The sequence below is a fragment of the Rutidosis leptorrhynchoides genome, chromosome 3 (assembly GCF_046630445.1).
Source record: "Rutidosis leptorrhynchoides isolate AG116_Rl617_1_P2 chromosome 3, CSIRO_AGI_Rlap_v1, whole genome shotgun sequence".
Lineage (NCBI taxonomy): Eukaryota > Viridiplantae > Streptophyta > Magnoliopsida > Asterales > Asteraceae > Rutidosis > Rutidosis leptorrhynchoides.
Window position 1 is genome coordinate 553,526,605 of NC_092335.1, and position 26,549 is coordinate 553,553,153.

At 35.3% G+C, this 26,549-nt stretch overlaps 2 protein-coding genes across 2 annotated transcripts in view; both read right to left on the bottom strand.

Annotated features, from left to right (window-relative positions):
- Positions 1-2,818: 2,818 nt before the first annotated feature.
- On the bottom strand, positions 2,819-7,725 carry LOC139898547 (uncharacterized). Its single transcript, XM_071881298.1, has 13 exons — positions 7,561-7,725; positions 7,367-7,465; positions 7,048-7,191; positions 6,818-6,933; positions 6,350-6,504; positions 5,548-5,636; positions 4,912-5,449; positions 4,312-4,413; positions 4,069-4,223; positions 3,897-3,976; positions 3,383-3,494; positions 3,219-3,293; positions 2,819-3,131 (listed from the first exon to the last, which is right to left on the bottom strand). Exons 2-13 carry the CDS (start codon positions 7,454-7,456, stop codon positions 3,003-3,005), a joined length of 1,785 nt encoding a protein of 594 aa, XP_071737399.1. The 5' UTR covers positions 7,457-7,465; positions 7,561-7,725; the 3' UTR covers positions 2,819-3,002.
- Positions 7,726-13,136: 5,411 nt separating this feature from the next.
- LOC139902036 (protein ALP1-like) overlaps positions 13,137-26,549 on the bottom strand; it is a 72,878-nt gene continuing 59,465 nt past the window's right edge. Inside the window, exon 2 of the mRNA XM_071884695.1 lies at positions 13,137-13,163. Coding sequence (XP_071740796.1) covers positions 13,137-13,163 — 27 coding nt within the window. The remainder of the gene's footprint in view (positions 13,164-26,549) is intronic.

The window sequence follows — 26,549 nt, forward strand, 5'->3', positions numbered from 1 at the left end:
CATTTCAACATTTAAAATTTATGGAATCCTTACATATAGATTTATAGTTCTCTCATTTCATCTCACTTTCTTTTTTAATTCAATGTGGGATGAAGTAAATAAAGGAATTTCATCCCACGTTGAATGTGAGAAAAAAAATGATACCAAGAAGGTGTTTATAAATATAAGACTCAAGCGTTGATTGTTTCATATAATTAACATTTATATTTTACTAGTTAAAGTTTAACTTTCTAGTTACATACTCTAGTTATAAATTTAGTACTAATATGTATAAGTCTTAAATTAATATTATAACTTTTCATACAAGCTTGCTCGACATGCTCGCTTAGTTTGGCTCGTGTAGCTCGACTCGTCTAAACATAACTGAGCATACGAACTATTCGAGCCATATAAGCTCGCTTACTCGTTCGATTATTAAACGAGTTTTCGAGCGAGTCGAGTCGGATATCAACTTTTCCATACTCAGCTTGTGAAACTAACCGAACAATATTTTTGTTCGAACTCGGCTTGAATTCGAATTCGTTAAAGCTCAAACTCGAAATAAGTGAGCTCGAACTCGAGTAGCTCATTAAAAGCTCGGTTCGTTAATGACCCTAGGTATATCTAGGGTCGTGTTTGCTAGTGGGCTAAGTGGACAATGGCACCGAGCACCATCAGGATAAGTGGCACCATTTATTTATACCCAATAGAGTATATTAGGGTCATTTTTATGTGCAAATATAATATTAATTTTGATCATCATTTAGTCCAAAAAAATTATATACAATCATTCAATGTGTCCAAAAGTTTATAAATTGAATTTTTTTTGTAAAGAGACACCAACGTCAATGTCATTTGGTTGTAAACCTATTCCAACAATTTAGGAGTTCCTCAAATTGTAAGATTGGCATTTAATAATATAATTCGACGTGCGAATGAGTCGTCTAACTTGCTCCAAACCCTTAAAATGTATTAGTTATGTTAATCCATATTTATTTAAATTATCAATATTCAAATCGGTTCGTACACGCCCCTATAGAGAATATGAACATGGCATTATTAAGCATTACTCCAATTAGTTAGTTAATATGGTTGTTGGATTACCGTATTGTGTTTTCTGACTTTCTGTTTTATTTTAATTTTAAAGAAATAAAATGAAATGAAATGAAATGCTATATTTAATCTTTATTTCTGACTTTCTGTTTTGGTTTAATAATATTTGCCTTTCAAAAAAAGAAATAAAATGAAAATTTAAAATGAAATGATACTTCGTATGATTTACATGTCATCCATAGTATAGCACTCCGAGTAGTTTGATATGCTATATTTAATCCTTATTTTATGGTATTCGGAACTTGGTGGCCTATTATGCCATATAAATAAAACCTTAAAGAAGTAATAATAAGGATAACCTTTAAGTTAACCATTAATTACAAAGTTAATATTTTCAACATAAAAATACATATTTCAATAAATAAATTAACCTATAAATTCAAGTATGTAAAATAATATGAACAATTAACACTTGACAAAAAACGCTTAAACGTAGCTCTTAATGCTACATTTAAAATTGTACATAAATTTATAACCAATTACGAATAATATACTTTGGTAAAAGGTACAAATCATGAGTCATGGCTGACAAAAATAAATTATTAATGTGTTTTTCTCACTGGAAAATGAAAACCATACAGAAAAACTCGCATACAGTTTATAACTGATACACTCAAGTCGTATGTACTTATGTAGTATTACAATAGATTAACCTTGATACTAAACCACAAATACCAAAGGGTGTCGATTTATATGGTGGTATCATCCATCAACCATGGCCAGTTTTGCAAAAGTAGGTCGTGGTGGCTAGGAGACCTCCCAGACTTGTTTCCGACTTTGTCAAAGTCGGTTAAAATGTCGGTCAAAGTCGGTCGAGACATCCCGAGAAAGTCAAAGTCGGTCAGAGTCAACGAAAGTCAAAGAAGAATATGATAAAGGCTTCTTTTTTGTGTATAACTCAACGTTGATCAACGACCATCTGGACCCCGTCTCGACCAACTAGTCCCACACAGGTCCCGACCGTCTCGTCTCTGTCTCACGACTTATTCAACCTTGACCACATCAACACATCCGTCATGAGCCACCGCCCACAACCTCACAACGCTACGTTACACACACTACAATCACACAACTATACATCTATACACACAACATAGTAGACTAGGGCCATGGGCTCATCTTTATTGCACGCATACTATAGCAGACTAGAGCCACCAGTGTATACAGTAGCAGCATAGATGATGACATAACATCACCTTTTGGGGTTGAAGATCCTAATAGTTGTATAATTGTCTAAACTCTAAACACATCCATTTGTATGGAAAACAGCCTTAGACAATAAACTCAAATTCATGGAAAAGTATATCCTTTGATACATGTAAAGGTGATTTAAGTAAAACAAGATTCTTAGCTTGTGAGTGTGAAGAATATGTTCTCATTTGCGACGAGGATGAGGTCGATAAGGATCTAGTGACGGACTCAAACCCGTCACGTTTAACTACGGGTCAAAACAGGCCAGTACACTTTGGTCCAAAAACACTAGCTCGTCCATACTCCATAATATTACAGTACATAGCTAAGGTGTTAACTATCATCACATCAACGATACAACTACAATAATCGCTTTAAAGCATTTAATTTAATACATATGAATTAGAAACTTGTGGGCATTTAATATAGATTTTGGGTCAAAATTCAAGTAAATGGGTCAAAATCGTCACCTCTAAATGAGCTCCAGCCACAGTTTCTAAATGAAACAAAAGATAACAGAATGTAGAAAGGACTAGTAAGAACAATGATTTTTCTGATTTTCTGTAAATATAGCTTACAAGACTCTGTCAATACACACATCTAAAGTCTATTATCTCAACCATGACACAAAAATTTTAGGACACCAAACTTGCAAATTCTTAAGGCAAAATTGCATTTGTAGAACATTTAGAACCTATGCTTGTGTTTCCAAAACTGACCTAGTTATTATCATCACTAGTATTTTCCGATTCGTCTTCATCGTCATAAAGTATATCTTCTTCATCCTCATCTTCACTTTCTTCGTCTTCGTCTTTCGAAACTTGACTTTTGTCAACAGCCTTATTGAACTGCAAAGAATTTGATAACAAGTTACTAATATAAAAATATGAACATATTACACAGATATTTTATATGATGCTTTTGATGAGAGAAACCTGTGCGGCCAAAAGTTGAAAGCGTCCTGATAACTGCAATAAAGACTGAATACCATCTCCTTTTGACTTCGTAAGCTGCAATAGATTATAAAAATATATTAGGCCAACAAATATAATTCATAACAATGCATTGTAATAAGGCATAAATAAATAAATAATTGTACCTTATACAAGGAATCGATTAGTTGTGATGTTTGGTCTTCAGATTTGAGGTAGTTGCCATGATGCACTAATAAGCAACAAACCCATGGAAGAACGTATTCTCCATTTATCGATCTGTAACAGAATGTCTCAAATAGATTAGAACACTGTGTTCATTTAAAACGTAAATGTTCATTCGGGTTTCGGGTAAGTTGAATATTAGGAGGTGGCAAATGGGTCAGGAAATGTGTTAAAACAGGCTCAGGGTAATATTAGCCCAAAACTTACTAGTATTTAATATTAGTGTTTTAACTTAGTGGAACAATCAGGATTACAAATCACATCATTTCGATAAAATCTAATGTGTTAAGAAACTGGATTTTTTAAGATATTGCAATAAAAAAAACTTCAGGCAACTTTTGAACTCTTTCTTTTTTAGCTACTTTATTAATTTAAAAACAATAACCGATTCAATGTATCTATAAGTAAGAAAATTAAAAAAGAAAAAAAAAACACTTAAGAATATGAGGAACACACCTTGATTGCCACATGGCCAACAATAACTTAAACAATGTAGACGCATCATCTGGTGTCATAGACGAAACAGCTGCTTTCATCTGTTGATATTGATATAGTAAAAATACGAATATGAAACAGCGGGCTACGTGAAGAAAAAAAACACAATCCGAATATGTGAATGACCAAAAACCTGTTTTTGTGGTACATTAGCTTCAATGTTGACACCGTTTAAAAGTTTAGATAGCAAAATTGTATTAGACGTAAGATCCTTATAACTTGATAGGATGCCTTCAGCTCTCAAACGGTCTTCCAGGCATAAGGTTACTCTATCCACTTCCATATCATCTGACCATCAAATTGAATGATATTTAACTAAAAATATGTCATAATTATAGCTACAAATAGTATTTGCAATAAATATAAAATATGATACCTTTAGTTGAAGGCATATCTTGGCTTTTGGCATCAGAAAGATTATGAATACTGGGAACGGGTAGTAACGCGCCTTCAGTATTTGCACGGTCTAAAGCTGTAACTGTTGAAATTAAATTACAAGGTTGTTATTATATGATACACAGATAGCAAAGGGTAGCACACGTATTACTGTTGTAAAATTCAGCAGACGCGTCGGTTTGGGGACTAGCATGTCCCGACTTGCCCAAAAACGCCTTAAAAGTCATTCAACGCTAAAAACGGGTCAAAGTCGGGCTGAGTCAGCTGAGTCGGGTCTAAGTCAGTCAGAGTCAACGTTGCATAAAAAAAATTTGTACTTTTTAAAATTAGATTTTGTGTCATATATCTATGTTTAATGTTTAATATCTTACGTGTAACATATACATATGTTTAATTTACCTCCCCCATACGAGATTAGTTATTGTTGTTGTATATATATGTTCAAATTATTTAATACTAAAAGTCAACAATGGTCAATGCTCGACTCGTGCCTGACGTCCCTCCAAGGTCCCGACCGACTCGTCCCCGACTCGCGACTTTTACAAACTTGGTTATTGTGATAATGAAAACAACCACTTACCGTGATTCTGCTTGTCTAACCCTTTCTTTGACTTTTGAAATTGGGTCAAAGGTAAGAGAATCCCGTCCATGGAGCTTGTTAGTTTTGCATCTGTGCCACACTGTATTGAGATTTTCTCAAACGTCGGTTTTATTAGCAGTCCATGGGCAAGAAAAGCATGCCCGGTTGCAGGTTTTGAGAAATTCTGTAATTTTGCAGAGAATATAGTGGGGACAGCACCCTTGTAATTCTTGGATAAATCATCGTCTACGGATACCATGACTTTTGTTGATTTTGACTTGTGTAATTCCTCAATATCTGTTCCAGTCCAAAAGTAACAAACACCCATTTCTGAAATGGCGAGCACAGATAGACCTGAATTATCTACACCGTACGACTTGCTATCAATAAAGATAGCAGGATGGTCCATCGCAAGTACGCAACAAGCTGACTTCTTTTTGCTGCCGTCTATTTCCCAAACCGCAACGTATCGTTCTCCAACAGCAGATGAAAGTACGTATTTACCGTTATCGGAGAAGGTCATACACCGAACAGAACCCTATTAAAAAATTAGTGATTTAGAAAAATTACAACAGAAAGGCATTTATTTATATGTTCAAATTTTAGCAAGGGATAAATATAAGTTTATGAACTTACAGGATGTCCAGAAAACTTTTGCATCTTTTTAAGGTCTGAACAGTTGAAGATCTTTAATTGAGCAGCCGCAGTTGCTATATGCTTCCCATCTGATGTTAGGGATTATAAACGCAAATTAACACAAACTCTCCAAAAAAAACTAAGCCACAAGAACCATATGAATGAAATTTATTAAGACAATACAAAATTAACCCTAAAATAAACACACTCTCTCCAAAGGTTCAGAGTGGATTATAAAAGGGATTTTTCTATTTGTAGCTCTTACTAACTTCCATCAAGAAACCGAGAACCTGTCACGCGGTAACTGTTAAATTGTGGATTTAAAAAATGACGTCGAGTTTTTAACCGTTTATGAGCAACCACAAAAACATCAACAACAAAACCCAATCCCTCACTTGCGAGGTATGGGGGAAGTGAGATGTAGACAATCCTTCATCTACTCTAGAATAGAAAAAGGTCGTTTCTCCACCCACGTGTCGAGAAAGAATTCTCCACCCACGGGAAGAGAAAGTCCTCCCTCTCTCTACTCGAGGAGAGAGAGATTGCTTCCTAGAGGACCTCCGGCCAACAGTAAAAAAAAACAAAATAAATAAATAAATAACAATATGTACATGAGTGTGGTACACGGCTCTCAAGAGAAAAGCAAGAGCGGAGCGATAGACATAAATAAACACATAAACGTACATACAAAACATTCATTTAAACATACATACATGCATTCATTCATTCATTCATTCATACATACATATATAGCCATAGCCCTTATACAAATAGCAAAGTCGTTATAAAAGATGTAGTATACCTGATGAAACAGACATCGAAGATACGGCTTTTGAAGAGGCTTTAAACTTGCGCAACAAGTTCCCTGTCATGGAATCAAGTTCACATACCATCCCATCAGCACCAGCAGTATACACATACGATCCAACTGCAGGAGATGATATAGCAGTGACACCCCTGCACGTTTTAGCCAAAATAAACACACAACGAGATACTTAAATTGCAACTAGTTGATTCCCATCAAGATTAAAATACATATACCGTCTCTTTTTCAATTAACCTCGGTATCCGACCCGCTTTGTAAGCTGACTAATCCTATGGCGACCACCCAGTTACAAATATCATCTTTATGACATTAAGTTTGGTTTTGACAAATTAGAATCCTTGAGTTCAATTCATCTTTACAAATTTAGTTATTTTATTTACCTCTTGATATAATGGATAAAAAAGCAACGAATGATATCCGCCAAAGAATGAAACCGAGACTCACCCAGGATGGCAATCACTAACCCTCCACTTTGATTGACCAACAGATACATCCAACGCCAATACATCACCACCTCCGGTTCCTAATATCAGCAACGAATTTCGCTGCTTCCTTTTTTTCTAATCAAAAAACACTCCAGTTAGCCAATAACATATTAACCATACCTTACTTTCTGTAGCAAACAAAGCATGCATTTCGTTTATAATTATAACAACATAAAGAAAAAAGTAAACCTTCTTCTCCATGCTCAACCACTTCATACAAGTATAATCAACCGACAAGTGTCCACCTTTCGGTTTAGCGAAAAAGTCTGTTTCATCTGTGGACGCAATATTCGCAAAGTCTGTCTGTATATGGCCCTTAATTGTGTCCCAAATCTAAAATGCATAATGAAATACATCTCACAATTAACACCAGATAATAAATTTTACACAGTATGGAAAATTAATGAACTGCTAAACCATTTATAAACTATATTATTATTATTATAATTAATTAATTAATTAAGATATTTAGCTAATAGAACAGAAATAAAATATAAAAAAATAAAACCTTAATTCGGCCGTCACCGGAGCTAATAGCAAGGAATTCAAATGATGGGCTGAAGCATGTCAATACATCTCTGATATTTGTTGACTCCATTATAAAACCCTAAATATACACACATGAGAGTTGGATAAACTTAAACTGGAAAAAAAGTCAATAGATATATGGATTGAAGTGATGGCACGAAGAAATGGAGATACCTGAGCTACAAGATATGGGGTGATAGGACTGTGGCGGAGGAAAGTGGCGGCGCCGGTGAAACGGTGGTGGTTGTTTTTAAATATACTCGTGAACTGTGGAGCTAGCGGCGCCTTTTTTGTGCTAGTTAAGGGATGGTTCGAAAATTAAACCCTCTCCGTTTTTATGAAAACCCAACCCTTTCTATGTTCTAAAAATGTTTGTTACTCCTTGCAAAAATTGTTTAGTGTCAAATCTATTTAAAAAAAAAAAACATAGAGTTTAAAAACTACTTTTTTTTTTTTTTTTTTTTAAGTTTTATCACTTACTTTTATCTATCTTTTTGTTTACATGTATAAAGTAGTGGCACAAAACAACTTTACCACATTATTTTTCTACATTTATGAAAGTAGAAAATTAATTTGGGAAATGCTTAAAAGGAATAGTAGACAGCAGAATTGAGATTAAGAAAGTACTATTTTATTCCGGCAATAAAACTCAAAATTTATATAAATCTATTGACCGATGAAAGACCATATCAAAATATAAAGGATTTCTAGCGAGTCTCGCAACAAAAGTAAACAAACCTAGAGCAACCTAGCCAAAAAGCTTAACTAAGGATGAGTGGAGTCGGAGCGGAGCAACCGAACCACTGACAAGCACAACACTACACAAACAACTAGAATAAATCTGGATAAACAAAAAAAAAAAAAAACTACATATCAAACAAAGAACTAGACGTGCATCTCTTAAACAAAACACACAACACCGAAACTAAATCAAAATAAAGACATAAAAGCACAATAAATTGAAGAAAAAAAATAACCATCTCAAACAAGCCAACAAATGAACCACAGCAGACCAAACGATCACTTAAAACACAATTGAAGCAAACCAACTCAATCACATCCGAGCTTATCAGTGACTTGTGAGGCTTTCTTTCCACTCGACCCCGCTTGAACAATTTTCCATCGACCTTCACAAATCTAACAGACATTTTTGATCGGGTCGAGAATGAATAAACTTTAGGCGAGCAGAAAGAGGCGGACCCCACTAATTTGTCTTCAACCGTAAACGGACCAATCAACGATACATAGAAATAACCCACTGGAACACTCAATTGCTCCCAAACTCAGGATCACCGTCTTTGACGCGCAAAACAAAAGAAGTATTGCTACCAGAAAGAGGCGGACCCCACTAATTTGTCTTCAACCGTAAACGGACCAATCAACGATACAAAGAAATAACCCACTGGAACACTCAATTGCTCCCAAACTCAGGATCACCGTCTTTGACGCGCAAAACAAAAGAAGTATTGCCACCAAAACCATTCTTCTTTGATTTCGTCTTAGATTTTCCCCAAGGTGCTTCATTCTTACTAGAACCTAAGCCCGAGGTTATTGATGGAGTTTTGAGTGAAATTTCACCCATGCGTCTCTTAAATAGAGTACTGCATGAATCGTCAACACACATATATTTTTTTAAAAAAAAAAACTAAATTTATCATCATGAACACACTCTCATGTTGTTAATTGCAAACTGAACCTCATTAGATGCCAAACCAAACACAGGGGCGGAACCATGAACCAAGCAATTAGAATGAGCAACACAGGCCACATTAGAACCTAAACCACAAATTTTCTTAGAATTTATGTATGTGATATTTTGATTGCATTTTCATGCATGAGGGATTGCCAAATATTCTCAACTCATTCTCTTATCTTCATGTTTTACAGATATGTTAGTATTCCTCCTTTTGTTTAAGAACCACTATAAGATGAATATGGTCGAACTGATGTTACAATTCATTCTATCCATATGGTTGTAAATAAGATAACCAACTATTATTTTGATATTTCAACCCTTTTATGTATGAGTGGATTGTTGCCAAAGTTATGTTGTACATGAATGTCTTATATAGTTTTTTAGATACATTTGAGTTTTGTAAATCAATATTATTACCAGTCACATAAGAAAGTTTTTCAGACTGTGGAAATATGTAAACATGTGGCAAGGTAAGTTTCATGAGCAATCTCTGTCATGTCCTGTTGTCGGCTTAGTAGACGTATAATTTTTCAAATTCCATAATTTTTGACACCATTGAGTTTGACAGTTTGTATCCGAATTGGTTTGCAGTATCTGAATTGGTTTGGACTATTTATATTTTTGCTGTCAGTAGCAATGGTACACATGTATTTGGTGATAGTGTCTATGGTTAAACTTACCTTTAGTATCTATAGGTGCAGCTGTTTGTAACAATTATTTGAACAAAGTCATGTGTCTATTTAGACATGAAGGTTGATCTCTCTTGTATGATAAGTCTATTGTGTGTTATAAATTGATTTCTTGATTTATAATAGTTTTGTTATATGTTGAATGTCAATGAAGTTGTCATACCTTTTCATTTTGTAGCAACTTTAGAGTTTCTAGTATGAGAGCATGTTGATAAGTTTGTTGCTCAGGATGAAACGTTTAAGGGTATTTGTTAATACACCCTTTTATTTAAAGGCTAAATTATCTTTTTGGTAACGATCGTGATAGTTCTCATCCTCACATATATGTCAAATTCTTTGAAAAAGATTGTTCATATTAAACTTTTCCCACTCAACCATACACCATTCCTTCGCCATTCATTAATGTCTTCTTGTGCAATCTATAAGAAAAACTCTCAAAAATCCAAACCTCTCAATAAAAAGAAGGTGATTGCTAGTGCTCATTATAGCCCGTCAAAGGGGCACAAAAGGAAGAAATTGAAGGCCAGAGAGTTAATTGAAGAAGTGGAAGTTGAGTATGAAGAAGTTGGAGGTCAAACGTAGGCTGTTCAAACTCCTCGATTTCCTAGCAAACCAATTAAAAGTCAGTGGTAAGCGTTTAAACCTCAAGAAAAACCCTAATGATAGAAAAAAAAAATGAGGAATTCGACAACTTTTTAGAAGGTATGTTCGATAGTAGTGAACGCCCGAATAAATCTAAGCCTTGAGGATAGCGATGTGGAACAATAGGGGAGTTGGAAATAATGATAAAGGGCGTAGGGTTGTATAGCGAGGCTAGAACACATGCCTTATTTCTTTACTACCATCACCTCATTAACGAATAATCTCGACATCGTCCCCTTGAGGTTAAAAAATCTAACTTTGTTGCCCATATGGTGGTCGATAATTACATTCGAGTTAGGAGCTAATTTGGAAAATTATAATAGCTAATTCTTTTGGTGCTGGTCCTCATCGGAACATTTTTTCAGACTTGTCACGCTTTAAATCGTGTAATCTTTCTCCTGTGTGGTGTGAACTGATGTAACTTCAAAATTCGAATGCATTATTCGATATTCCACAAAGTTGGCAATGTGAGATTGGTAATTGATCGAATATATCACTTTGAAGGGATATTTGGGTGGGAGTTTCCAAACTTGGGAATTTCGACTTCTATGGATTTGTATGAAGTCAATTGTATACTTTATTGTCTTATTGGATCCTTCTGATCTCGATCCTTATAAAGAAGATGAGATACATGGAGTACTTTCAATTGAAAAGGTTTTCAATTGGGGAGAGGATTCGAATTATGCCGCTTTCGTTGCTCGGATAAAGATGAAAGTCTTTCAGTGGTTAGTAAGCTTGAAGATATGTGTGAGTCTCTAATTCTATGTATGGAAGACCGATCCGTGGATGCTACTGTATAAGTGTTTATTTGTAATGCTTGTAATCTTAATTTGGCATTTGCTTGATTGTGAATGTTGCTGCAGTTTGGAAGGTATGTGAAATTTGCTAGAGTTTGTAAGGCCTTTTTATATATGGTGAGCTTTTTCAAGTAGACAAAGTATTGTGCAAGTCCACTTGTTTCTTTTGTACTTTGAAATTTTTCACTACTTTGCGAAAATTTTATGAATTTAATTCCTGTTTTTTGCAAAAAACAAAAAAACAAAAGGATAACTTTATCTTCAAATAGATTTATAGATTTATCTAAATAACTAGTGAAATGACCTGTGAAATCACGAATTTGTTTAAACGAAACAATTTAATGACATGTTTTAGGTATTAAGTGAATGTAAATGCTAAAGTCATTTATTTTAGTGACCCGTTTGACTAAGAAATTTGTCGATGTTTTTACAAATATACAGAGACATTTATTTTCGCATACATATGTAACGTAATTAATTTCGTAAAAAATAATCCATATTTAAATATTAATAATATAATAATTATAATTATTTTATTAAAAGTAAGTAATAATAATAAAGCTCGCTCAAAGTTGAGTATTTATATTTTTAATAATAATAATTATTATTAGTAATAATATGCCCTTTAAATTTTTTTAGAGAATTAAAATACAATTATTATACAAAGGTTGTACAATATGCTTTAAAATTTGGGTGTTCTATAGAAGATTTTACAATTTAGGAGAGATTAGTATTTCTTTTTATAAAAAAATTAGTATTATTTTTTTAATTAAATTAATATAAAATTATGACATCATCATTATGAAAATTGAAGAGTAATTATCTTAATGATGATATCATTATTTTAGAACTTTATATGACTATATAGATATAGATGGATACATAGATACGGATTATTATATTTATGATTTATGGATATACTTGTTAGACCATTCGTAATGGTGACCGGTGTCACTTTTGGTGCCACTTGCCTTTTTGCACTTTTTTGCTGAGTAGGACGTGTTACTTTTCTGAGTGGAGTAGTGGTGGTGTTACTTTTCTGGTGTTACTTTTAGTGGAATGCTGAGGTGACATTTTATTTTTCTTTTTTCTGTTTTATTTAATTTTATTTATATTATTATATGATTATATTTATTTTTTAAAAATATTTTAAAATTCTAACGGCTATATTTATAACCGTTTTTTGTTTTTTTTTAAACGGCTAGTTTTTTTACCCCTATATATACAACCACTCTTCTCAAATCATAAACACGCACTTCATCTCTTCTAAAACTCTCAAACTATAAACACACACACTTCAAAATGAGCCAGTTGAATGTTGTTGTTAAAGTTCACTACGGAGGTGAATTTTGATCGCGAAATGATGAATTATAACGAGTGTGAAACACGAGATTATTACATGGATTTTTGTAAGTGTCCAAGTTATATATGGTTGCTTGAGTTGCTACAGCGAGACATAATCTACCTCACTAAACAAATCTGGTTTTTCAAAAAACCCAACGCTCGTGCCTCGCTACTAGAAGAAGATCACGATTGGTTTGGTGCGATTGGGCGAGCCTTGTTACGTAACCAACCAATTAACATTTACACCGAATTGATTGATGAAAGCTACTCCATTTCTGCAAGTGAAGATGAAGCTGCTCCTGAATCTCAGCCGTGGCAGCAATACGATATTCGCGATTACGAAGATTGATGAATGTGTTTGTTGAAAATAGCCGTCAGGAATTAATGTAATCATTTTTAGGAACTAAGTTGTTTTTCTATTTATAAGAAATAATGTAATCGTTTTTAGGAATTATTATAATAAACGGCTATATTTTATGAAATATCAATCTATCATTACAACTAAACGTGAATTACATTAATTGAAATTACATAATTTAAAAAATCATTAACGAAACTATAAAATACGTAACAAATTACTCATTATTTGTGACGTCCTCCAGATAGGGCCTGGAAGAATAACGTCATTAAATATATCAAATCACAATTGTATAAACGAGAACTACCCTATATGAGACGTTTTATTGAGTTTTGCAGCGGAAGATAAATAGATTACATTGTATTTAATGAACAATGCATTAAATGTCTTTAATTGATATGATATGAAATGCATGACTCCAAGCATGGCAAGCAATCATCATCAAAGTAGCAGATATACAGCGGAAGCAATATTTAAGTACCTGAGAATAAACATGCTTAAAGTGTCAACACAAAGGTTGAGTGAGTTCATAGGTTTGTCATAAATAATGATTTCAGTAATAGTGTTAGACCACAAGATTTTTGTTCATAAGCTTGGCCTCGCAGGGACCAATTAGTAGATCTCGCAGATCCAAAAGTTGTTCATGAAGTTGGTCTCGCAGGGACCAAAAAGAAGATCACGCAGACCCAAAAGTTATTCATAAGCTTGTCTCACAAGAACCAATTAGTAGATCACGCAGATCCAAAAGTTGTTTATAAGCTTGGTCTCACATGGACCAATTAGTAGATCACGCAGATCCAAAAGTTGTTCATAAGCTTGGTCTCGCAGGAACCAATTAGTAGATCACGTAGATCCAAAAGTTGTTCATAGTTTGCCCCAAAGACAAGTTGTGTTTATACTTGTCGGTTAGGAACTTAGTCGGACATAGTTGGGTATAGCATAGTTTAAAGTTGGTACTTGTGTCTAGCATATAAAATAGTTATAAAAATTGTGCATGTATTCTCAGCTCAAAAATGTAAAGAGTAAAAGGGAATCAAATAAACTCACGAAAAATCAGTTTTAGTATTTGTATTCATTTCATAAAAACAGTTATAAAAGTAGAGCATGTATTCTCAGCCCAAAATATAGATAAAAAGGGAACTATGAAAACTCACGAAAAATCAGTTTTAGTATTTGTATTCATTTCATAAAAACAGTTATAAAAGTAGCGCATGTATTCTCAGCCCAAAAATATAGATAAAAAGGGAACTATGAAAACTCATGAAAAATCAGTTTTAGTATTTGTATTCATTTCATAAAAATAGTTATAAAAGTAGCGCATGTATTCTCAGCCCAAAATATAGATAAAAAGGGAACTATGAAAACTCACAAAAAAACAGTTTTATATATATTAAAACATATAATGAACATATAATGGTAATCAAACCAGTATTTTTATTATTTATATCTGTTATTGCTTATTTATATTAATAATATATGTGATGCCCCGTACAAAACCATCGTGTACGAATCATCAACAACAGGATCATTACAAGGTTAAGTACTATATGCGTTTTCAAAAAGAGTTTGCATTCAATAATAATGTGATGTCTAAACCAACATCGAATGTTTTACAATCCAAAAGCGTGCTTCACTAAGTAGAAGCAAATAATAAGTGTATGTGACCACAATGGTCGTTACAAGTCATAATTCAAAAGTACTAAAGTTTGAATGCAAGGTAAAGTAGTTCATGCGATGACAACTCTAAGCAGCGGGTGTCTACAGCACGACTAGTACACAGCGGAAGCTAACCTCAAGCACCTGAGAAAAACATGCTTAAAAACGTCAACACAAAGGTTGGTGAGCTATAGATTAAGTATAACAGTATGTAAGGTAGGCCACGAGATTTCAGTGCTACAAAGAGCGTTTCAAAGCAGTATGATAAAGTATATGTTAACCGTGGGCACTTGGTAACTAACTTAACGTTTATACCCCCTGAATAAGGAAATCTTTGATTCTAAATTTTCAATGGAGAGATAGACTCTTCACGTTATACTAGTACTCGCCTCGAGGGTGAATAGTCCTGACGAACGTTTTCAGAAACCGATGAGAACTTGCTCCGACAAACGTTTTTGGAAACAGATAAATCTTTCGCGACGCAAATTTCTTGAGAAACTTGTTCTAACTAACGTTTTCGAGTCCTGATGTACCCGTTCAAACATACCTTACAGAAATGTACCTCATTTCAGATCGAGATTCTTGTTTCACTTCTAGATTTCGGAGTGCTTTACGAAAAGCCCCGGGACCACGTTTAAACATGAGTACAACACATCAACGCCAAAAAAAAAAAAAAAAAAAAACACATACGATTCAAATCTTGGAAATCATAAAACGAATTCGTGTTATCGACTTCAAAATTTTTTGAGAAAAGTCATTGCCTTTACTAATTTCTCTTACGCCGATGGTTATCATTCAAGTCTTAACGTCACACCTTTTGAAATCTTATGTGACCGGAAACGTCATTCTCCTTTTGTAGAACCAAGTAAATGATAATCAAACCACCGAACCCGAGCTAATTCATGGAACAACCAAGAAACTTCTTTAACCTCAGAAAGGCTCGAGACGACCGTAGTCGCCAAAGGAGCTATGCCACTGTTAGACGTAAACTTTTCAAATTCCATGTGGAAAACCGCGTAACGTTAAAAGTCGCACCTTGAAAAGGTGTAGTCCGTTTCGGAAACGTAGAAAGCTAAATCCGCGATATTTTTAGTCCTTTTGAAATTTTGGGGTGTGTTGTGCCCGTTGCTTACCGCTTCGAACTTCCGACTCAAACAAATTCCGTTCATCCTACATTCTGTGTATCAAACTTAAAGGCGTGTCTTGCGAGACAAGAACTTGTTATCCTCTTCGATGAACTTACTATCAACGATAAACCTCACTTCCAAGGAGGACCGGTTGAAACTATAAATCGTGGAACCAAACTTTAAACCAACGTAAAATCGCGACTGTCGAAGTTCGCTGAAATACCCGAGGGAGTACCTTCACTTATTCGTAGGACCGACAACGCAAGATCTCGAGGAAGAAACAACGACTACTACTTCCAACTAAATTTCGGGACGAAATTTCTTTTAAGGTGTAGGTAATGTAACATCCCGCGTTTTTCCGTTAAATTTATTTTTAACACTATCTTTTTTTTTTAAATAATACCTTTCGTTATTTAAATTCGTATTTTTTCCGATGACTAACTTTCTTAATATTCCCGTTATTTAATTATAACATCACTTGTTTACTCGAGCATTTTAAGAAATATTCGTTTGGTTAACTCCCGCACCCGACAACAAACTTGAGGGACTAATCTTGGCATTTGGCCAAATGTTTGGTGACTAGTCACCACCTCCCCATCTCATCCATTCATTTTCCTCTTCTCCTTCTACCTCCTTTCTCTCTTCCATTTTTGAACCATAAACACCCAACTCACAAATTCATCATCTAAATCCGATTGGAGAAGCAAACATCAAAACAAATTACATTTTCGTGATCCTCTCTTCATCCTCTTCGATTTGGTACCAATTTCATAGCTTGGGGTAAAGTTTCTAAAAACTCTAGATTTCTCTAAATTCGTGTTTTTGACTTGAAATGGTGTTAGTTAGTGTCTATGGCTCGTGTATAACATGAATATATGTTTTGTTTGCTCGATTCGTTGTTTTGAGTAACTAGTTTGAACATTTGAAATGGGTGTGCTTAATCTTTGATTTTAGATGAGTTAATGTTGTTAAATTGTTAAAGTTTATGTTTTAAAAGTGTTACTAGCATCTTTAACATCAATTTGATGTGTAGGTTGACTTGGAAAACATCATTTACATGATTATTGGTTTTGTGATTCTTGATTAGGGTTTGATGAACTCTAAAAGGAAATTTTAATGCTTTGAATGCCATGAAATGTTATTAGTTAGTGATTAGTTGTATTGTATGTTTCATTACCTTCAAAACGGCATATCATATGTGTGAATTGCATTCCCGAATCTTGAAATGCGTTTTATGAACTTGAAACTTCGATTTTGAATATTTAACGATCATTTATTGAGGTTTTCATTGTTGTTAATGATGGAATTGATTCATGAAATGTGTTTAGTTGTTTTCCTTGTCAAAATACCTTTCCGATGATATAAGATACATGCTTTGGTTGTTCGCGGGTCATAAATGGTGATTGGTTGAAGTTAGGTTCGTGCATAAAACTTAAAAACTGCCAGAATTCTCTGCACATGTAATGGCACGGCGCGCCATATACCCGCGCGGCGCGCCAAAGTGGTCTGTCCAACTTTGTCGATTTTTGAATAATGTTTGCTATGCTACGCACCTCCGATTCACATGTAACTTGTTCTAACATGCTCATATATGATTAAAAACCTCAGAAAAATAGTTCGGGACCCGACCCGAACGTGTTGACTTTTCGTTGACTTTGACCGACCGAAGTTCGACTTTTTGTCAAACTTAACCAAATGATTGTGCAATCTTCCTAACTTGTTTCTATACTTGTATCTTGCATGAAACTTGACAAATTGATTCACATGCTATATTTAATCGAGTCGTAACGAGCCATAGGACTAATTGAACACATTTCGCCCGACCTTGTGACATAACCGGTTAATTAATACAACTTACTTGTTTAGGTCAAGGCTAAGCAACTATCATGCCCACGTTTACTTTGTGAAGTACTTTTATACTCGTGCACTCGATGTGAGATCATAGTCCCATCTTTCAAACAACTTTTATGCTTTAAACTATGGGATGAGAAACATATACGTATCATACTTTTATACATTGAACACAAGTACAAAAACGAACATTCAACGTACGGGTTTGAACAAAAAGCCTCAATTCAATTATCATTAGTTACACTTGCAGGGTGTAAACGTGAACTTATATTATGTGATCACATGGGCTTGACGAGCCTCATTCGGACGGTTCGCTACCGTTAGCGGATGAAATATATTTTCGGGTCTAGTGTATGTTCTAACACTACGCAAAGGGTGCAAAACAGTTAAGTTTGATAATTGGGTGCCCGGGATACAAACAACAACTTTGGAATGCAAATGATTTTGATAATCATCTTATACTAAATCTTGTGGTTCAAATACAACGTTTACTAAAACACCTATGATTTCACCAACGTTTTTCGTTATGTTTCTCAGGTTCATACATGGCTATTTGATACATGCTTCCGCGTACACTCATACTTGCTTGGGGTCAAGCATACATACATGCATACGCTAGTGATAGCACATGTGGATTCAAACATATTGTTTACATACTTACGCTATTTATAGCAACCGCGATTTTAAACTAATTATGTCGCAAGTTACCTCATTTATAATTTATACTTTTGCAAACTTAAAATTGTTGTCTAACGGTTTTGTAAACTAAACTTTGAAAGCATGATACGTTTCAAAAGAATGCGACATAATTTTGGTCAAACGAGTCTCATATAGGGACTACGACCATGTTTCGGGACCTCAGTTAGCGACGCCGTCAATGACGATTTTGGTCGGGTCGCCACAGATGGTATCAGAGCGTTGGTTGTAGGGAACTAGGATGTGCATTAGTGTGTCTGACAAAGTCGTTGGGACGCATTAGTGAATCTAGACTACAACCGGATAGTTAGCCATTGCATTTTGACATACATTTGCTATAGATAGCACTTACTTGACTACTTGTGCATTATACTTGAATCATTCTTAGGCAAACTTCTTGATGGTACCAAGCTTTCATCATACGAATCCGTATTCTGCCACTTTCTGGTAACACACGTAAATTCAAAATTCATACACGTATGGATGACGACGACTTCATTAGTCACACTTGTTCGGGAACTCTGTCTCCTGGATTGTTATTTGCCACCGTTTCAACTTACTATCGGTTTCCCACTGGTGTTTCTTACTATCTACTTTTTGGTGTTACTACCATCACTACTCTAGGTGAGTATCGTCATCAACATTTATCACTACGGTTCTGTGCTACTCGTTATCATGACTCGTTACTCTTTTCATACCTGAATACATTATTGTCTGACTCGAACCGCATTGACGTGAACAAACATTTATACACTTCCCTCGGGGAACGCTTCTTTAGAATTGCAGAAATTCTTTCGATTTAATACGAGTCACGTTTGAGACGACGTTACACTTTGTTCATTCTAGATCTTCACAGTTACACGAACTTGATGTTATGGAGTGATGTGGGAATGGAGGTATGAGTTAGCGTAATATAACGACACTCAATCAACGTGGTTATATTACGGTAAGCCATACCAAAGTTCTAATGACTCGTGATGGTGATTGGACTCGATCAACCTAATCACCACCATGTGCCATGTACATGACTTCATCTATTCATGTTTGGACATCTGAAAACTCCGAAAGTACTGACAACAACCATACCGGGGACACACCTTCGAATATTGTCGAACCATATTTATGCTTCCGAATGAATGACGAATTCTTTCAACTTCAAACATACGTTATACATGAATACTATCTCGTCCTCGCACAGTTTTATCAACGAACTACAATATACCTGTTATGCTCACACTGAGGTGGAAACTTCTCTCGTATTACACTCGTACTTTCGTATAAGGAAATCTTTGATTCTAAATTTTCAATGGAGAGATAGACTCTTCACGTTATACTAGTACTCGCCTCGAGGGTGAATAGCCCCGACGAACGTTTTCAGAAACCGATGAGAACTTGCTCCGACAAACGTTTTTGGAAACAGATAAATCTTTCGCGACGCAAATTTCTTGAGAAACTTGTTCTAACTAACGTTTTTGAGTCCTGATGTACCCGTTCAAACATACCTTACAGAAATGTACCTCATTTCAGATCGAGATTCTTGTTTCACTTCTAGATTTCGGAGTGCTTTACGAAAAGCCCCGGGACCACGTTTAAACATGAGTACAACACATCAACGCAAAAAAAAAAAAAACACATACGATTCAAATCTTGGAAATCATAAAACGAATTCGTGTTATCGACTTCAAAATTTCTTGAGAAAAGTCATTGCCTTTACTAATTTCTCTTACGCCGATGGTTATCATTCAAGTCTTAACGTCACACCTTTTGAAATCTTATGTGACCGGAAACGTCATTCTCCTTTTGTAGAACCAAGTAAATAATAATCAAACCACCGAACCCGAGCTAATTCATGGAACAACCAAGAAACTTCTTTTACCTCAGAAAGGCTCGAGACGACCGTAGTCGCCAAAGGAGCTATGCCACTGTTAGATGTAAACTTTTCAAATTCCATGTGAAAAACCGCGTAACGTTAAAAGTCGCACCTTGAAAAGGTGTAGTCCATTTCGGAAATGTAGAAAGCTAAATCCGCGATATTTTTAGTCCTTTTGAAATTTTGGGGTGTGTTGTGCCCGTTGCTTACCGCTTCGAACTTCCGACTCAAACAAATTCCGTTCATCCTACATTCTGTGTATCAAACTTAAAGGCGTGTCTTGCGAGACAAGAACTTGTTATCCTCTTCGATGAACTTACTATCAACGATAAACCTCACTTCCAAGGAGGACCGGTTGAAACTATAAATCGTGAAACCAAACTTTAAACCAACGTAAAATCGCGACTGTCGAAGTTCGCTGAAATACCCGAGGGAGTACCTTCACTTATTCGTAGGACCGACAACGCAAGATCTCGAGGAAGAAACAACGACTACTACTTCCAACTAAATTTTGGGACGAAATTTCTTTTAAGGTGTAGGTAATGTAACATCCCGCGTTTTTCCGTTAAATTTATTTTTAACACTATCTTTTTTTTTTAAATAATACCTTTCGTTATTTAAATTCGTATTTTTTCCGATGACTAACGTTCTTAATATTCCCGTTATTTAATTATAACATCACTCGTTTACTCAAGCGTTTTAAGAAATATTCGTTTGGTTAACTCCCGCACCCGACAACAAACTTGAGGGACTAATCTTGGCATTTGGCCAAATGTTTGGTGACTAGTCACCACCTCCCCATTTCATCCATTCATTTTCCTCTTCTCCTTCTACCTCCTTTCTCTCTTCCATTTTTGAACCATAAACACCCAACTCACAAATTCATCATCTAAATCCGATTGGAGAAGCAAACATCAAAACAAATTACATTTTCGTGATCCTCTCTTCATCCTCTTCGATTTGGTACCAATTTCATAGCTTGGGGTAAAGTTTCTAAAAACTCTAGATTTCTCTAAATTCGTGTTTTTGACTTGAAATGGTGTTAGTTAGTGTCTATGGCTCGTGTATAACATGAATATATGTTTTGTTTGCTCGATTCGTTGTTTTGAGTAACTAGTTTGAACATTTGAAATGGGTGTGCTTAATCTTTGATTTTGGATGAGTTAATGTTGTTAAATTGTTAAAGTTTATGTTTTAAAAGTGTTACTAGCATCTTTAGCATCAATTTGATGTGTAGGTTGACTTGGAAAACATCATTTACATGATTATTGGTTTTGTGATTCTTGATTAGGGTTTGATGAACTCTAAAAGGAAATTTTGATGCTTTGAATGCCATGAAATGTTATTAGTTAGTGATTAGTTGTATTGTATGTTTCATTACCTTCAAAACGGCATATCATATGTGTGAATTGCATTCCCGAATCTTGAAATGCGTTTTATGAACTTGAAACTTCGATTTTGAATATTTAACGATCATTTATTGAGGTTTTCATTGTTGTTAATGATGGAATTGATTCATGAAATGTATTTAGTTGTTTTCCTTGTCAAAATACCTTTCCGATGATATAAGATACATGCTTTGGTTGTTCGCGGGTCATAAATGGTGATTGGTTGAAGTTAGGTTCGTGCATAAAACTTAAAAACTGCCAGAATTCTCTGCACAGGTAATGGCGCGGCGCGCCATATACCCGCGCGGCGCGCCAAAGTGGTCTGTCCAACTTTGTCGATTTTTGAATAATGTTTGCTATGCTACGCACCTCCGATTCACATGTAACTTGTTCTAACATGCTCATATATGATTAAAAACCTCAGAAAAATAGTTCGGGACCCGACCCGAACGTGTTGACTTTTCGTTGACTTTGACCGACCGAAGTTCGACTTTTTGTCAAACTTAACCAAATGATTGTTCAATCTTCCTAACTTGTTTATATACTTGTATCTTGCATGAAACTTGACAAATTGATTCACATGCTATATTTAATCGAGTCGTAACGAGCCATAGGACTAATTGAACACATTTCGCCCGACCTTGTGACGTAACCGGTTAATTAATACAACTTACTTGTTTAGGTCAAGGCTAAGCAACTATCATGCACACGTTTACTTTGTGAAGTACTTTTATACTCGTGCACTCGAGGTGAGATCATAGTCCCATCTTTCAAACAACTTTTATGCTTTAAACTATGGGATGAGAAACATATACGTATCATACTTTTATACATTGAACACAAGTACGAAAACGAACATTCCACGTACGGGTTTGAACAAAAAGCCTCAATTCAATTATCATTAGTTACACTTGCAGGGTGTAAACGTGAACTTATATTATGTGATCACATGGGCTTGACGAGCCTCATTCGGACGGTTCGCTACCGTTAGCGGATGAAATATATTTTCGGGTCTAGTGTATGTTCTAACACTACACAAAGGGTGCAAAACAGTTAAGTTTGATAATTGGGTGCCCGGGATACAAACAACAACTTTGGAATGCAAATGATTTTGATAATCATCTTATACTAAATCTTGTGGTTCAAATACAACGTTTACTAAAACACCTATGATTTCACCAACGTTTTTCGTTGACAGTTTTCTATATGTTTCTCAGGTTCATACATAGCTATTTGATACATGCTTCCGCGTACACTCATACTTGCTTGGGGTCAAGCATACATACATGCATACGCTAGTGATAGCACCTGTGGATTCAAACATATTGTTTACATACTTACGCTATTTATAGCAACCGCGATTTTAAACTAATTATGTCGCAAGTTACCTCATTTATAATTTATACTTTTGCAAACTTAAAACTGTTGTCAAACGGTTTTGTAAACTAAACTTTGCAAGCATGATACGTTTCAAAAGAATGCGACATAATTTTGGTCAAACGAGTCTCATATAGGGACTACGACCACGTTTCGGGACCTCAGTTAGCGACGCCGTCAATGACGATTTTGGTCGGGTCGCCACAATGTTTATGCCGTTGTATAACCCACACATATATAAGTTTAATTACTCGTGCCTAGTATGTAAAACATAAAATCCGCATGTATTCTCAGTTCCCAAAATAAATTAAAGTAAAAAGGGAATGCTATAACTCACAATGATAAAGTAGCGGTAAAAGTCGAGTCGGGAAAAGTGTGCAAGTAATCGGTCCGAAAGTCCTCAACCTAAGTCAAATAATACTAAGTCAGTAAATCGTCTGAAAAGGTTCAAAAGTATGTAAATAAGGTCTTAAAGGTCATCATCAATCATCATTTAACAAAAGGTGTATAGTAGGTTTCGTTCATGAAAGTAGTTTAAAACAAAGTCTGACTTTGATCAGTCACCACGGCCTCTACCCTTATTAAATTAAGGTGAGACCAGTGGCCATGGCTCCGTATATGAGTCCTTTAAGTGTGGTAAAATTTACAGAAACAAAATCGTCTTCGTTTGACCGTGACGACGGTCTAAGTGCGAGTAGGTCAGAAATTTCTGCACAACGTTAAAGGACATAGTGACGATCGGAGGGCCATAAATCCTAAACCGTAACTCGGATTAAGTCGAGTCCTATATGAAAAGTTATCTACTCGAAAAGATTTATTTTAAAATCATAATCACAACAGCCCAGGTCTACTGGTCTGTTACAGAAACCCTAAAATAGTAGGTAGCAGACAGAAAGCAGAAAAATAATGGGTTCCGGTGAGTTTGGTGCTTGATGTTCATCATGGTTCTCATCCTTGATGCCTATAGCTTCAAGTGTACAACTCATTGATGTGTTTACATCATCTTTACCAAGTTTTGACCATCATAACCCTAGTGTAAGTCTAAGACATGAAGCACAACTTACTTAAGAGTTGTATGAAGTTTGATGAACCAAAGTTATATCAAAGTCTTAGATCTAACACATACATGAACTTTAAAGCTAATAATAAGTTACAAACTTGAAAATGAACTTGTAAATCAAGATCTTAAGATGTAGAACATAGTTCTTAGTTAGATCTTGAAGATCCAAGACCCAAAAGTCTAGATCAAGCATAAGTATACAAAGTTATTTTTAAAGAAAACCTATTTGTGTGTTCTTGAACTTTCAAAGTTAACTTTTAGTTCAAGATTAATGAGATCAAGGTTAACTAGTAACACTTGACCAATAATAACCAACAAACATAAAATTAAAGTGCAAGTAACTAAATAAACAAGTAAATTATTCATGGTTGTTCATACTTTAAAGATTCAAACCAAAGTTTGATCTTTAGAAAGTAAACTTTAAAGTTTACTTCATGAACTTCAAGTATGCTTTCAACAACACATGAGCTTTAATCTTTGAAACATTATATGTAGAACCTAAACTAGAGAGTTTAGTTCTTGAATGTTCTTGTTAATACAAGATAAAGTGATGAACAAACTAGTGAGTTTGATTCATAATAACATGTAAGTAAAGAAAGATAACAACAACTAGTAATCAACACAAGTAACAAAAGATTTAACAAAAAAGGAATGATGATGATGAATGCCTTAAGATTTCGGTTTTACAAGGAGAAAAAGAAGAGAAAAGAAGTTCATAATGCTTACTAGAGTAGAGAGAATAATGAAAGGAAAAGAAAAGTTGCAAGTATGAAATGAAGAGTGTGTTTGAATGAGAGGATTTGTGAGTGTGTAGTAAGTAAACAAAAAAGATTTGAATCCCTTCTAACCCCCTTGAAAGCCACGGCTGCAGCAGAAAAGAAGGGAGGGAAGCAAGTGTTTGATGGTTACAAGCATGTAGTTGTCCTTAAAGGTGGTTAAAATGGGTGTATGCATGGGGAGAACAACTAACTAGATTCCAATAAGTCTTAAACTAACTAGTTCACATATAATTGATACTTACAAGTGCAAGACATGGGCTACTAAGTCCATTAATAATGTAGGGTGGGCTTAAGAGTCTTTAATCAAGAGTCCATTTACTTAAAACAAGCCCAAGTTCAATAATTCACAAGTTAAAACCAATTAAAAGCCCAAGTAATTAACCAACAACCTTAGTTAATTAAAATGATTAATAAAACTTAATCATGAATGCAAATAATACTTGAAAATATTATTTGTGAAGTTTCGTGTGTCACAAAGACGTTTCGGGCACTTAAAAGTCAAGTACGGGCAATCATGGTAACATGTAAATGTAATAACATACATTCGTGTTATCACGCATATTATTAATAATAATTATTAATAAATAAACGTTGGAAATTCCAGGGTCGTTACATTACCCACTTGTTAAAGAAAATTTCGTCCCGAAATTTAAGCTGAGGTAGATGGAGGAGTCGGGAAAAGGTGAGGATACTTCCGCATCATTTGATCCTCTCGCTCCCAAGTAAACTCAGGTCCTTGTTTGGCATTCCATCGTACTCGGACGATCGGAATCTTGTTGCATTTCAAAGTTTTGATCTTACGATCCATAATTTCAACAGGCTCTTCCACAAAGTGGAGTTTGTCGTTAATTGTAAGTTTCTCAAGTGGTATGATAAGTTCGGGTGCAGCAAGACACTTCTTAAGGTTTGACACATGGAAGGTAGGATGAACTGAGCTCAACTGTGCTGGTAAATCCAAACGGTAAGCAACGGGTCCAACACGTTCCAAGATTTCAAAAGGACCAATGTATCGTGGGTTTAACTTTCCACGTTTTCCAAAGCGAATCACACCTTTCCAAGGTGCAACCTTCAACATTACACGATCACCAACGTTGAATTCAAAATCTTTACGTTTAAGATCAGCATAACTCTTTTGGCAATCACGGGCAGTCTTAAGTCTAGCTTGAATCTGAGCAATCTTCTCCGTTGTTTCGTGGACTACCTCGGGTCCGGTGATTTGCTTTTCGCCTACTTCGGCCCAACAATGCTTCAAAAGGTGCAGCATTAATGCTTGAGTGATAACTGTTGTTGTACGAGAATTCGGCGAGTGGTAAATGCCTTTCCCAAGCCTTTCCAAAATCAATGACACATGCACGTAACATGTCCTCCAAGGTCTGAATCGTTCGTTCACTTTGTCCGTCAGTCTGTGGATGATACGCAGTACTCATGTCAAGACGAGTTCCCATGGCTTCTTGCAAAGAACGCCAAAATCTAGAGGCAAAATGGGGATCGCGATCGGAGATGATCGATAAAGGTACACCGTGATGAGATATAACCTCCTTGATGTATAATTGAGCAAGTCTTTCCATTGTATCAGTTTCCTTCATCGCTAGAAAGTGTGCAGATTTGGTAAGACGGTCAACAATAACCCAAATAGTATCGTATCCGCCCACCGTCTTCGGCAGCTTGGTGATAAAATCCATCGTTATCCGTTCCCACTTCCATTGTGGGATTTCTGGTTGTTGAAGTAAACCAGAAGGTCTCTGATGTTCGGCTTTAACTTTCGAACAAGTCAAACACTTCCCAACATAAGTTGCAACGTCCTTCTTAAGATTCGGCCACCAATACTGTTCT

Coding starts and splice junctions, on each gene's coding strand:
- LOC139898547 (XM_071881298.1), bottom strand. CDS start 7,456: ATGGAGTCAACAAATATCAGAGATGTATTGACATGCTTCAGCCCATCA. Junction 7,192..7,366: donor CCGGTGACGGCCGAATTAAG/GTTTTATTTTTT, acceptor TATGCATTTTAG/ATTTGGGACACAATTAAGGG. Junction 3,132..3,218: donor TTCAACTTTTGGCCGCACAG/GTTTCTCTCATC, acceptor AATTCTTTGCAG/TTCAATAAGGCTGTTGACAA.